General features: G+C 34.2%; 1 protein-coding gene across 10 annotated transcripts in view; it reads right to left on the bottom strand.

Annotated features, from left to right (window-relative positions):
- Positions 1–14,229, bottom strand: part of ULK4 (unc-51 like kinase 4) — a 228,745-nt gene that overhangs the window by 176,921 nt on the left and 37,595 nt on the right. For all 10 annotated transcript variants that reach the window (XR_003540279.2, XR_005566123.1, XR_005566124.1 and 7 more), the window contains exons 18-19: positions 6,599–6,706; positions 2,181–2,264 (exon numbers count right to left, since the gene is read on the bottom strand). Coding sequence is in view for 4 of the 10 variants with exons in the window: in XM_027718944.2 (XP_027574745.2) it covers positions 2,181–2,264; positions 6,599–6,706 (192 nt within the window). In the remaining 6 variants the exon portion in view is untranslated. The remainder of the gene's footprint in view (positions 1–2,180; positions 2,265–6,598; positions 6,707–14,229) is intronic.

Genomic DNA, 14,229 nt, shown 5'->3' with positions numbered 1-14,229 from the left:
TTTTCTTTGCTGCTAAGGCATGCTGCTGGGTCATGTTCAACCTTCCATTGTTACCCCCAAGTCCCTTTCTGCAGAACTGCTTCCTAGGGCACTTGTGCTGTTGCAGGGGGCTACTCCACCTCAGAAGCAAGGCCTTGCTCTCACTTTTGTTGAACTTCATGAGAGTGCTGTCAGCCCATTCTCCAGTCTGTTCCAGTCCTTTTGACCAGCAGCCCTGACATCCAGAATATTGATGCAGCTCTCCCCACCCATTTGGTGCTCACAACTGGTGAATACACTCCAATCAGTCACTCTGCTAATTACTGAAGACATTAATCAGTATTGATCTCTGAGGAACTGATAGTTATTGGCTGGACTTTGCACCTCTGATCACCTGAGCATATTTTCCTGCCCACCTTATCTTCCATTTAATCACTTCCTACCATTTGATTATCAGGGGACTATAAAAGAGTGTGTCAAATGCCTTCCTAAAGTCAAAGCATTCAATGTCCATGGCTCCCCATGTCCCCATCACAGAACAAAATCAGATTGGTCTGAGGGCTGGAGCACATGGCATACGAGGAAGGGGTAAGAGAGATGATTAGCCTTGAGAAAAGAAGGTTCAGGGAAGATCTGACTACCGTTTACAAATACCTGATAAAAGAATAAAGAGAAGTTGGGGACAAATGGTCTCTGAGTTGCACAGCCATAGGACAAGAGGCAATGGCCACAAGTGGAAACTCCAATCATATACAAATAAAAACTTTTTCCTATGAAGGTGGTCCAGGCATTGTTCAGAAAGCTTGTGAGACCATAACTCTTAGAGACATCTGAGAGTCAAACAAACATGTCCTGAGAAATCTGATCTATTTAGACCTAATGTGAACAGGAGGTTGGATTAGATGACCCTCAGACGTTCATTTCATCCTAAAGTAGTCTATATTTTTACGGCTTCAAACACGTGTTAAAAAAAAATATATTGCCATTACAAATGAGCATCTTCACAAACAGAAAAGTGTAGAAGTGCACAGCTGTACTTGGCTAGCCTAGACATAACTTTAAACTTCTGTTAATTAAATTTAATTTCAACTATTGCATAGGAAATTTATTTCTATTTTGTGTTATTTTTTTAAAGTAAAATAAATCAAGATAAATTATTAAGAAAAATTTGACATGTTTCAGGACTAAGAAGTGATTTTTTTCTATAGGAATAAATTAGTGTCTTATGGATGTCTCGATTTAGTTTCTCTACACTGAATATACAGAAATAGCACGTCTTCTATTACTAAATTTATAATTAAATAGCATCTCGCTTAATGTGCCTTAGAGTGACATCTTACTCTAATTATGAGATGGAAATAGTCCAGAATACAAACTCAGTTGTGTGTTCTTGATCACGTGAAAGTTTGAATATATTAAAATGCATCTGGGTTCTTCCTCTATTAATCGCAATCTGTATGCAATAAAGATCTCAAAAAGGAAGGAAAAAAATGCATTTCCTCTTGCTTTCCACCCCCCAGCAACCTCCGACATGTTTTCTGCCTTGAGCTTTGCCTTGGGCAAAAATAAAGTCAAGTGGTCTCATACAAACAGTGAATGTAAACCCTCCACTCAATTCTTTTTCATTTTACAAATTGGAACTGTATGCATGTTTTTCTTCCCTTCTTCTAGCACAGCTAAGTCATCCCCCAAAACAATGAAGAACACAGCATAGTACATGTATGAGAATAAACCTAGTTATTAATTTTTAGGCTCAAAAGAATGCTAACAACCCAGTAGGATAAAAATGTAGTTTAAAAAAAACTGTGCATCAGCCACTTCGAAATAGAAACTGAAATCTTGCTCAAAGATTTACAAAGATGTATGAAAATCAAATTGCAAGAGGACAGCACAAACTGCCGAAACATTTCTCAAAAGATACCTATGTCAATAATAAATTCCACATTTATTAACAGTAATTCATATTTACTATCCCATTTCTCCCAAAAGAAGCAGCAATACATAAATGTTGATTATACAGAGAGCAACTACATTTTTGCATTAATCTCCTGCTTAGGTCATGGTCTTATCACGATTATTTAAATTCAAGAGCAATACTTGGTTGACAAGGTACTGCAGTGCTGCAGGCTACAATCTTCACACAACGCCTAAAGGGTTATTACTGTGGAGAAATTCTACTGAGGACCATGAAAGAGCCTTACCCCTTCCCGAAGACACCTCATTAGCACCGTGTAAGCAGCTGAGGGAACAGCCCAGCATTCTCTGGGGTGCTCCCCTTTTTCCTCCTGAAATGAAGCCAGCGGCACAAATGATTAAATCAAAAAATCACAATAATCTCAGTCACATAAAAAATGGGCAACAGATTCTTAATAAGGTTCATATTATACGCATTTCAAATTAACATATGCTATGAAATATATTAAATTCCAGGGCATTATTACTATTTAATGTTATTTCATGTGCAGCACAGAGATTGATATTTTATTAGCTTATTTAAATAGTCTCCAAAATCCATAACAGAATGTGCCCTAATATTCCTGCATTTCATCAATTCATTCTAATTCATTCTAATTCACAGAGATGCTAAAAAAAAATCTTGTATTCCTCGCAATCATTTTGAGCTCCTCAGAAAAAGAAAATGGACTATTAAGAGGTAGTAATGCTTCTCTTTAAATGTAATTTAATTATACCAAACAAAATCAATTAATTTTGTCTGGTAACCAAAAAAAAAAAAAACAACTTACTTTTGAAAAAAATACTCTACATACATAAAAGAAGATATCAAGTGTTTAATAAAATTTACTGTCTGGTATAGCTTTCAGTTCATATGAACACTGTTCCAAGATCTTGATGTATATTTCCTTGAAATCACCCTGTTATAGGGGGTAATTCACTGCTGGTTGAATCAGGGGGTTGATTGTTCCATTAGAAGTGAACTCCACTTCCCCCTACCCCCCATAGTTGCCTACTGTAAAATTTCAAGTTTAAAACGGGACACTTGGATATCATGAAGAGTTTACTGCAACAATTTCCATATCCAGGCTAGTAACACAGAGTTATTTGCAAGTGAAAAAATAGTCTCTTTTGGGAAAGAAATTGAGAAATAATAAGCATTGGGTAGTATGAATACTATAGGCCATGAAACCCATGTGTAACTTGTTTTAATAAGGTGACAAAGGATAACAAGCAACAATTTCTTCAGAAATTATACAATTCTTGAACGGTACTGATTATATTCCCGAATTATTTTTAGCATTTTAATTAATTCTTTATTATAAAAAGCATAGTACGGGCAAGGTGGACATTGACGATGCAGAAACAAATTGTACTTTCTAAATTTTCTGATTTCTGAATGACTTACAGTAATTCAACATATATGATGCGACAATTTCAGGCATTTAATTGAAGCACGGCAAATTATCAGGGAAGACTATTACTGAATTGTCTAGTAAAATTAATTTTCCCAAAACAAAATTTTATTTACCACATATATTAATAGAGGAAATGAGTTTGTTAAATCTCCCATTTATAAGCTTTTTTCTGCTAACTTGGTATTAGGAAGCATGGAACAACTCCTCCTTGGAGTAGTTTACAGACAATAATAATAAGAGTGGCTTGACATCCAACAGAGACAGCAGATCTACTACATTCCACCTCCTTCATCTTATCTGAGTAACAGCATGTTGACATTTAATCACAGTTTGTCTTCCAAGGCTTAACGTATAAGTTGAAGAGAATGCAACCCGTTGCAAAAAAAAGGAAAGGGAGGTTACTTTCAAACAGTCAAAAAGTGGAATCTTTTCCACCTGGAAGAGGCAGGACAAGACTAGGAGTCAAGAGAGAGTTAAAAAGAGCATCTCTGTTGAAATTGGCATAGGTCTGTTTCTCATTTTCTTCACCTAATTCAACCAGAAATTCTGTCAAGTTCTTCTGCAACCATACATATTAAAGGTACTATAAAATAAAAAGCCTTAAGAAATGGTGCAGTCCTGAAACACTAACAGTTCTTCCATTCTTCAAACTGATTAATGACTTTTTGCAGAGTTTAGTCTTTATTTAGAAATAAAAAGAGGCAAAGGGGGTTTGAAACTTGGAACCATTCTTAATTACCTAAACATACCTACACAATTTGACATTTAATAAATTTAAATATATCACCAAACACTGGGGAATCTTTCTACGTTTTGTTCAAAATCAAAATCATGTTGATTTTGATTAAACTTTAGATTCTGCACCCTAATAACACAAACAGCACAAAATGAATAAAAATATTACATAAAACTTGAAAGTTTTCCCTCAAGGCAATTCGCTCAAGAGTATCAGAACATCCTCCCTGGAGTCTGCTCATGCTACTTGTAAATTGCTCTTGGCTTCTGTTTGGAATAAAAATGCAGAGATGAAGTGTAAGATCTTACTTATGAGATCTCGTATGCAAGTACACACATGATATCAGAGTTTAGGATTGAACAGGATCATTATGATTATCTGGACTATTTTCTAAATCATAGAAGTGCAAATAGTGATCCTATATTTAACCTAATGAATCATCAAGCACCTAAACAGCTGAACTTGATTTTAAGTATTTGATAATTTATGATTTACCAAAGGTTCATATGAAAAAGAAGTAATCTTTATCATTATTGAATATTAAAATTGTGGCTGGACCTAGAAATACTTGGCAGAAGCCCAGAGGGAATAAATAAATAAACAAAAACAGTCATGCCCTCAAGAACTTACACTTTAAATGAACATACTTAGCAGCTTGATAAAACAATGAAGCAGGTTAAAGAGCAAAAATGGGAGAAAACAAGGAAAACAAGAAAACCAAAAATATTTTGTGTATTTTGTGTCCTTAATGAATTAGATGCTGTTATGATTTTTTTTAACTCACCAAATCATAAAGTTTTGCTGTTTAAAGACATAAGTTGGCAATAAACTTTTTTTCCTGTTATACTACCACTGACTTGGTATCTGATCTTGGCAAGATCATTCAATACTACTGTTCAGCAGTTTAATGAGCAACAAAATGCCTACAACACTACAGCATTCTGAGGTTAAATATGTACAGAATAAAGAAACTAAAAGGGCTTTTCTTAAAAAAAAAGAAGTGTTAGCATCTCCAAGCATACAAATCACCTTGATATTTTTAAAATTTTACCAAGACATGGTGTCTTTAGTTCATATATGTCCAAATATTTATTCCTATACTCTAACAGTTTCTCAGCTACAACTCAAAGCAATGCAACCCATTACTATAGATCTTCCTGAAACATGACAGTTGCCAGTTAAAATACAAATTACCATGCTTCAGACATTGTTCATAAATACATATAGACTTAAAAAATTGTCATTTCCCGTTTTCAGAAGGAAAAAATCAGTTCAGGGCTTGCAAATCATTTTGGGTGTTATAGAGCCAGTGTAAACAGATCTGTTTCAGCTATTAGAGTTCAATTTCAAAATAAAATCAAGCCATGCAAAAGACTCTTGCTAATTATCATTTTCAAGTTGGAGTTTTAAGTTTATTTATTTTTCTTAGTAGTTAAAAGTATATGGTTATCAATCTGTCTGATTGATACAAATCAGACAGAGGTACATATTTTTTGTCCCAAGGAAAACTGAGAAAGTATTAAAACACATAAAAGTAACCTGTGATTGTGGATGTATTTTCCAGAAAATAATTTCTCATTATAAGAACAAGCTCTGTGACCGTGTTTGACAAATATTTTGGCAACTGTCTAACCAAAATAGGACGTTTGCTATCCTACAAAAAACAAGGTAACCACTGAATCTTGTGGAACATGCAAAGAAGTCAGAGGATGAAGAAAATAAAACATAGAAGTTCAGCACAAAGTCATAACTAAAGCCAAAATAATTCATTTGCTACTTTCATTCCATTATCAACTGACTGTTAAATTAACATGAGAGCATTCAGAGCAATTAGATGACACAGATAATATAAAGGCTTCAGAGAAGCCAGGGTTAGACTTTTTCTGTTTGAAGACACCTTTGTTCCTATTAAGAGAAAGTATTTTACTCTTCCACTAAGGAAAAAGAAAGGCGAGAGTTAGAGGAGCTGACATCTTCAATTCCTCATATTGACAGTATTTCTTTTCTACAAATTACCTCTGTTTACTTTTAATGTGAATCTACTATTTCTAGACTGAAGGTTTAAATCAGCTTTAGTCAGGAATAAACAGAAATTAGTCAGGATCATTCATTTCCTTTTCCACTGTGCTGTGAATGCAGCCATGCTAGGAGAAGATCTACTACGGACTAGAGAAATATTAATTTATTGGCTCTTCTGATACATCCTGTTTAATCAACATCTCTAGCTAAGATCCTCTAACTCTTAGATCTGCCACTTGGAGGCCAGCAGTCATTATGATGGTTGATTAAATTCTTTTATGAAGTTAAAATTCTACACTTTAAGAATGCTACTTGATGAAGCACGTGGTTGCGCTAACATGTTTCTTGAAGTAGAAAAAAATGTCCCAGAACGTATAAGACCAGAAACTGTTGAGTATACAAATGACAAAGTAATTTGCTTTTTTTGATCTACTTTTCCACGGGAAATCTTTTCACATTTTTCAAATTTCTAAGGATCACTTTGCAGTCTTACCTCCCTGGCTACGAGGTAAAGCAGTTCCCCAAGTGCCGGTAGAAGGCACTGCTTCAATTTGCTGTTTCTGAAGTTGTCTCTGATGAGTTCAGTTAAAAGTATAACTGTCTAAAATAAAAAAAATTAATCAATATAACAACACGTAACATTTTCTCAAGCAAAATGTACTGTTAAAGGTAAAAAGCTTTATCTGAAATGCCATCTTACTGATATACTCTTCACTTTATGCTAAAGAACCATTGGCAAAGGATTTAGTAAGCATTGAAAGGCAAGAAAAATAATATTTACAAAACATTATATATGCAACATGGAGAAAAACGCAATAACGAAATAGCCTAGGTGACAAACTGTCAGCTATCCATTCTTCCCTTCCCCTCAGGACAATGGGGAAAAAAAAAAGCCTACTTGCTGTTACTATGTTTCTGTTAGAAGATCTAAAATGTTCACCATCAGGTTACAAAAAGAACAAGCAACAAAAAACCTCTAATGATGTCTTTTGTAGATATTAAATCAAAAGGTAAAGAACTATTAAAGTTTTGTCTCCTGATCTCTGAGTTTATAGACAACTCACTGTGTAAGAACTGGACATATGATTTTAGTTTTCTGTACTTCAAGAGTTTCTGTATGCAAAGCAGAGATACACATATATAATATTTGTAATGAGGGGTGGAGGGAAACTGGAAAATATTGTTCATCTTGTGCAGGTGACCTGATAAGAAATCACTTTCCAATAAGCATGAGAAACTGATTTCAACCTAACGTTTAATGCTGGACTCATTCAAGAAACGAAGGATCTTTGATCTACCACCTGTTAAACTGAACAGGATGCTATCTGTTCCCCAAAACCCAAATCTGCTCCTGCATATAGCAAACATTTAGCAGTATAGAAGCCAGTTGTTTAAGAAAGATGGATCTACATGTCCTCCATGCTCAAAACGTGTGCCTTGCAAGAGAGTAGGAAAAAAAGATGGATTTAACACACTTTCTATGTCCCTTAAGTAGTTCTTTTCTCTATTTGGAAGGATTTGGTTCCAATACTCTTAAAGCACTTACAAGATACAGCAAATAAGCTCTGTAAACAGATACTACTGCAGTAGTCAGTGACTTCCAATAGTTTGCATGATATGCGAAGTGAGATCTGAGGTTACTTTTACGTACTTTAAATAAAATATTGCACGTATTATTCCATTTTAAACCTTGGAAACTTCAATTTAATTACTACTTCAAAAGTGAAGTGTGACATAGCTTGCACTACTTTTTTTTTTTTAATTAAACAGAGAAAATATTACTAAAATGTGTCTTAGCCTATGGAAACAGCTAAAAAACAGTAGTTCAGGCAAATAATAATACTTATTGTTTCCCTATTATACCGAAAACAAGGCAGTAGAAAACATCTATTACAATCTCTATAACAAATTGAGAATGAATTTTATTTCGTTCTTCTGCTTAGGAACTTTCCCCTTCCCCTTTAAACAGCAAAAACATTATCAGCAGTATCATTGACACATTTCATGTGTTTATTGAATGTTTTAGTAGAGAACAATGGACTTTTTAAAAATGTTTTTGTTTAAAAATATGTTAAAGTGGGACTGACTCTGTGACAGTCCTGTTCCAAAGTCATTGAGTCCAGGTCTTAGATTTGATGATGCTACAAATACCTGTTAAGAAGCAGAAGTATTGATACAACTAATCAAATCACAATAAAATAATGTATAGATTTTTTCACTGTTCTCTTCTAGTTTAAAACTACTTTTAATATGGTCAAACAATAGGGAAGAGTTGGAGTTGGAAAAAAGTGATCTGGTGTTTTTTCCAGTTAGGCAAGTATTGTATTATCTCTATACAGAGCACAGAGAACACAGACTTTGATGACTCATCTCAAGGAACTCACAGTTTGCAGTCTTATTTGAATACAAACAGCACTTCAACCAAAGCACCTTGGGTAGCACATGAGAAAAAGAAGTAAAAACCAAAACAAGCAAAAACCACCACAACCATTCTGCCAGCATCAAACAAAACAAACCACAACAGCAACATTGTGGTTTTCTCACAAATCATGAGAAGTGTTTGGCCAAAGGCAAAGGTTACCTGAAATAGTCCTGGCTCTCTACTTTCAAAACATGCCCTCTCTTCCCACACTCAAAAGGCCCAGCAAAACACAGTCCCATCTAGTCATTACGCAAGAAGCAGCTAAAAAGAAAGCGTTACTTTGAGGTTTTTTCAGAAATCTAAAGAAAATTGTCATTTTCAACATAGATCTCACTCTGTATAAAGTGATGAATATAAATGCCAAACACATACATTGGCTGCTGATCACTGCCATGCAGATAGCAAATCTGTCATTATGCATACACCCCAATAAAAAAATGTAATATTTTATTAAATTGTTGATGGAATACATGTATGCTATATATTTATCAATTAAAAAAAAAACCCAAAACATAAGTTTTTACCCACAAAGTACAAGCACATAGCAAAACAGTAACACGTAGAAAGAATTTTAACTGAAGTATGTTAGGCAGAAGACAAAAATTCTGTTGTTCTGAAAGAGAACCAATAAAAATGTACATAATCTTGAAAAACCTGAAGATATATTCATTATCATCCCTGACTTGCAGTTAAGAATATCAGAATATCCTGATATTATCCCAATATCAGAAATTGCCTCAATCCTTATCAAAATCTTATAAGTCACTTCACCTTTATCACACGACATCATCATCTAGAGATCTGTATCAGAAAACTACTCATATGTTGCTGGATTCTGGATTGCTTTCATTAATTTTTTTTTTTATGGTGACAAATTTATAGGTGCATAAAATCACTTGCCCTGTAAACAAATATTCTTGTCTCCTAAATCCTTTGCTAATATGAAATATAATTTATGTTTTTGCAAGTCATAGTATTTTTGCGGTCTCTAACCTTACTCTCATTTTGCATCTAAAAGAAAGAGGAAAAATAATGACACTAAGGTCTCAAAAATTCCAAGAAAATAATCTGTGAAATTTAGTCTCGTTTTGGCAAATTTTGCAAGAAAATGCTCTGTGAAGATCCTATCACGCACAATTGCAAAAAGCATATAGGGAACTGACAGGTGAATCAGGTAGTAAATGAAACAAAATAAAACAAAACAAACAAAGGAACAAAAAAAAATCAGGAGTAAGATACGCACATATCCCCAGAAATACCAAGGCAGTGGAAAGAATTCAAAAAAGTTTATTTAGAAGGCCAGAACACCAAAACTTACAGAAACCTAACAGTGCTACAACAAACACTGAGCCCCAGGAAGAAAAAGGCAAACCTCCTGTTCACTCCCGGGCTTTATCATTGCTGGCCTCCCGCTGACTCTCCCGACACAACCGCCCTGTAGCATTTCTGTAAGCATTAACTCTCTCCTCTCACATATCAGAGAAAGAGGCTGAGAACTTCTCTTGCTATGTGGCTGGGGAAAAAAGCATAGAAACTGCCTTTCAGAGAGAGTTACCTTTTAGGCAGAAAGCCTTCCTAAGCGAAAACTGTCTCCTCATAACAAAATCTTCCATAAAAAAAGGTATTCTATCTTCACAAGGAGTTTACAGAATTTAACTATCATCCTAGGTGTCAACACTTTACAGTCCTAAAAGTTATAAAATGTCCTTTTTACCCCTTTTTCTTTTTCTTTTTAAATAGTTTACAGATATATTTGGCAGTAAAGCACTTTTTCTTCCCCAGAGCACTTAGGAGTTTTTATCCTAACTTTCCTTGATTTTACTTCACCTTCTGACCTTAGCAGCTTCATAACTCCAATCTTTGTACAGCAACATCACATAAAAACTGGAAATGCAGTCTTCAAAGCAAAGCAGACAGATCTACTAAACAAACTTTGACTTTCTCCCCTTTTTTTATGTAATGCTATGTTCATTAACTGTTTTCTTTAACTGCTTTCAGAGCACTTCTATGAACTTTATTCAGGAACTTTAAATAGCCTGCCATTCAGAGACAGTTTCACTTTCCTGTTTAAGAAATAAATATATCAGTAGGTTTTAAAGCTTCTAATATGTCAGCTTAAGAAAGTAGTAGTCAAGCTGGTTCAAGTGCAATTCTGCACTAAATGATGAACACATAATGACAGCATTTTCTCCTTTATTAGCTCTCCTTTCTATAGCTATAAAGAATTACTTTAGCTTTTGTGATTAAATACATTTTGGGAACTACTTTCACTGTGGAATCAATACCGCTAAAAGTACCTCAGCACTGTGGCATTTCTCAGCTTTGTCTCTAGACTGAGAGTGAACATGCCATGAGATAGCATTTAAACTACATAAAATTGATGAACCGTGTGATAACATGAGCTGCTGACAATAGTCCCAGCAGACTAGATGGGACATTAAATCATCATGATAAGTAAGTTACACTTGTTTGTTTGTAGGCAGGATCTGAAGAAAATACAAATCAAACTGCACATCTGCTATAGAGGATCAAGGCAGGCTGCTCAAAATTATCAGCTTTAATGATGAACCTCAACCAGCAGAAAACCCTGTATCAACGCTAATCCTGTTTAGCACCTGCAATATTTATTTTCCCAAAGCTTGGTTAATATATTGATAAATTTGGACAACACACTATCTAAATACATTTATGGATGCTGTCCTACAACTCTCTATTAATGTTCTATTAAATAAAACCATGAATTAACCTTTGTACGTAATAAAATTCCTATGTTCACTTGTACTAAGTTCTGTTTGGCTGCCTTATCACTCAATTGAAGTTCAACAAAACTGCCATCAACATTAAATATACTAGGTAGATTATCCATCTTCTGTGGGGTTTTTTAATTAAAATTAAGAATTTAAGAATGTTAATTAATTTAATTAAAATTAAGAATTTAAGATTTGAAATTAATGAAAATTAAATCAAAGAAAAATATTTCATAATGGTGAACAGAAATTATTGTTTCTCACTCTCCTTCAAGATTTTGGGATGAGTTATTATTTTTATTCTGAAGTTATTCTAGTATTATTTGTTATACTGAAGTGATAAGAAAAGGAAGTAATTCTCCTCATATTTCAATCCCTACAATTTTCTTGTATATGAATGTAAAAGTTAACTGAGTTCACAAAATTCAAACAAAGAAGTTATTTCCCTTCCTGTGCACTAAAAAAAACTTCCAAAAAGCTAGTCAACACTGCAATAAATTCCAGATTTTATTTCAACAAAAAATGGTTTACTAAACAAGGGAGAAGTTGTGTCTGAAGAAATCTGAGCCATTAGTGACTGACTTGTTCTAAAATTGTTAAATCTTTGTTAAACAGTAGTTGCATAAAATCTTAGTTATTATCTTCATATATGATAATAGATTTATCCATTAAAGGTTAATTTTAGTAACTGTTAAGTAGATCAGTGAGTAAGAATACCCCAGTAAGAATGGGGTATTACGGCAGAAGGCACTGAACACTAAATAATTACTACACGTTACAGAGGATACTCACGATCTCTCAAATACAAGTCTATATTTACCATAATCAGATAATGACCTCTTTTTCTCTAGAGAGCATACAGCCTGGAGAATTGCCTCTCTGTCAACTGAACACAATTAAGTAATCGAATATTGTACAAGTGCAGGAAACGGGGGCTCACAGAATATGTCACATACTGAACTGGCAGTGGGTCTGTGCCAATAACCAACTTAAGAAGATCTGCTTGTGTCCTCTGCAATGGAAGCAATGAAACAGGAAGTTGTGATTCATCATCTATATTATAAGCACAATTATAGAGATACACAATTTTTTTAAAATACATTCAATGTTATATAATATATCCATTAATATATCATTTTAAGAACACAATTTAAATGTTGTAAAAGGACAAACTGTTTCCTGCTCTTGACAGGAAATGTCTAATCTTGACAACAGTGATTTCCACAAGATTTAAAACATTCTTTCATCCTTTCCTAAGCAAAAATATAAGACTCAAAAAAAAAAAGATCTGTCTAAAGACTTTGATTCAATGTTGAAGGGTGGTATAAATTTTAGGTAAATAAAGTACCACAGTGTGTGTGGGAAAAGGCACAACAGAAAAATCAAATTTATTTTAACTACAGACTGACAAAGGAAGTCTTCTTGTTTCCTATAGTACTTTTCTTTTTCCTTTCCAACCTGCCTACATTTTCCCTTTCATAGAAGTACATAGTAATGAACTGTAAGCCCAGGTAAAAGCATTTTAAATTTAATAAATTACCTACACCTTTTACACCAGCTGTCCAACTGGATGGATATAATATAGCTACAATAAGAGAAGAAAGAAAAAAGCTTCTTATCTGGATAGACAGTCACTGCCTTCATTTACGACAATAGTGTGTGGAGTTGATACATTACTTATTGCAGATTCTCAATCCCTTTCAAGCTATATGTAGAACTTTCCCTGACGTTTTAAGAATCCAGAAGTGAAAATTACAGCATGTTCAAAAAGAGAAGGTATTTTATGCCTTAAAATGTAAAGTGGCAATGTATAGATTTACAACATTACTGCATCTTTGATCTATTAGTATGACTGTCAGCAAGTATTAGTGGAAATAAAAATATATTTATAATTCTGCAAACCCTTACAATGATAAATTTCTATGCCTCAAGCATAATGGAAATTACTTTTCACTTCATTTTCTTGTGCTTACAAACACATCATGTTTGTAACATGGGCAAGCAATGGCAAAGCAATCTCACCTTCCTCTGAGAAAAGCACTCTCACCAAGCTGAGAAAGTATGCCATGGTTATATTGTCATTAACCAGAAAAGAAACTAGACTAATATTCATACCAAGTGCTCATCTTCGAAATGGCACATGAAAATAAAAATTACCAGCTTTCTCTGAACATCTTGACTGAAACTGGGTCATGAAATATGGAGGACTGAAAGGAAGTCTGACCATCAGACTATGGATGTGTGGTATTAATGCTGTCCAAAATGGAGAAAAAGAAAAAAAAAGAAAGCAAATTAACAACATATTGCAAGTCCTCTAGAACTCCTCCAGAGAGCACTATAAGATGGACGTGTAACACTTCTCCAGGTAGAATACAATGCAAAATTGATTCATCACGAAAAGTCTTGTCTTTTCAACTTTTGTATAACTGCCATAGAAAGAGATCTTAGATGAGTAGCCAAACCAGATGTCATGAACTCAAACAGAGGTTCAACTTGCTTTGGAATCAACTCAAGGCCCCAGAGGGATACAATCAAACACAAATAGTAGCAATTAACTTACAAATCTGCTATGTTTACTAACAAATTAAAAATGCATGTAAAAGTACTGTCAACAAACTTTGGAGCTCGCTTGTTTTCTGTTTTTAAGAAAAAAACAATTAGTTACTTCTTCTCCTAATCTGTCACGCCAGATGTATGATTACATGAACTCAATTGCAGATGTTCATATCTGATTTCCACCCCAGCTCTTAAATTTGAAGCTTTTAAAATTTGAAACAGGAAGGACCAGGTAAAAATATTTGCTTCAAACAGGAAAGAGATCCTGCTTTCATTTTTGCCAAGGGCAAGGAAAGAAAAAGATTGCTCAGGAGTCCAAAAAACAAAGATTTCTGCCTTCAAAACTGATGTCAGTGGCAATCAACTGGAGCTGCCAGAAAAGATGTAAACTGGAACAAG

This window comes from Pipra filicauda, unplaced genomic scaffold (assembly GCF_003945595.2).
Source record: "Pipra filicauda isolate LSUMZ 115617 unplaced genomic scaffold, ASM394559v2 scaffold62_size3274119_pilon, whole genome shotgun sequence".
Lineage (NCBI taxonomy): Eukaryota > Metazoa > Chordata > Aves > Passeriformes > Pipridae > Pipra > Pipra filicauda.
Note: the sequence above shows the minus strand (reverse complement) of the source record. Positions and strands in the feature narration are given on the sequence as shown.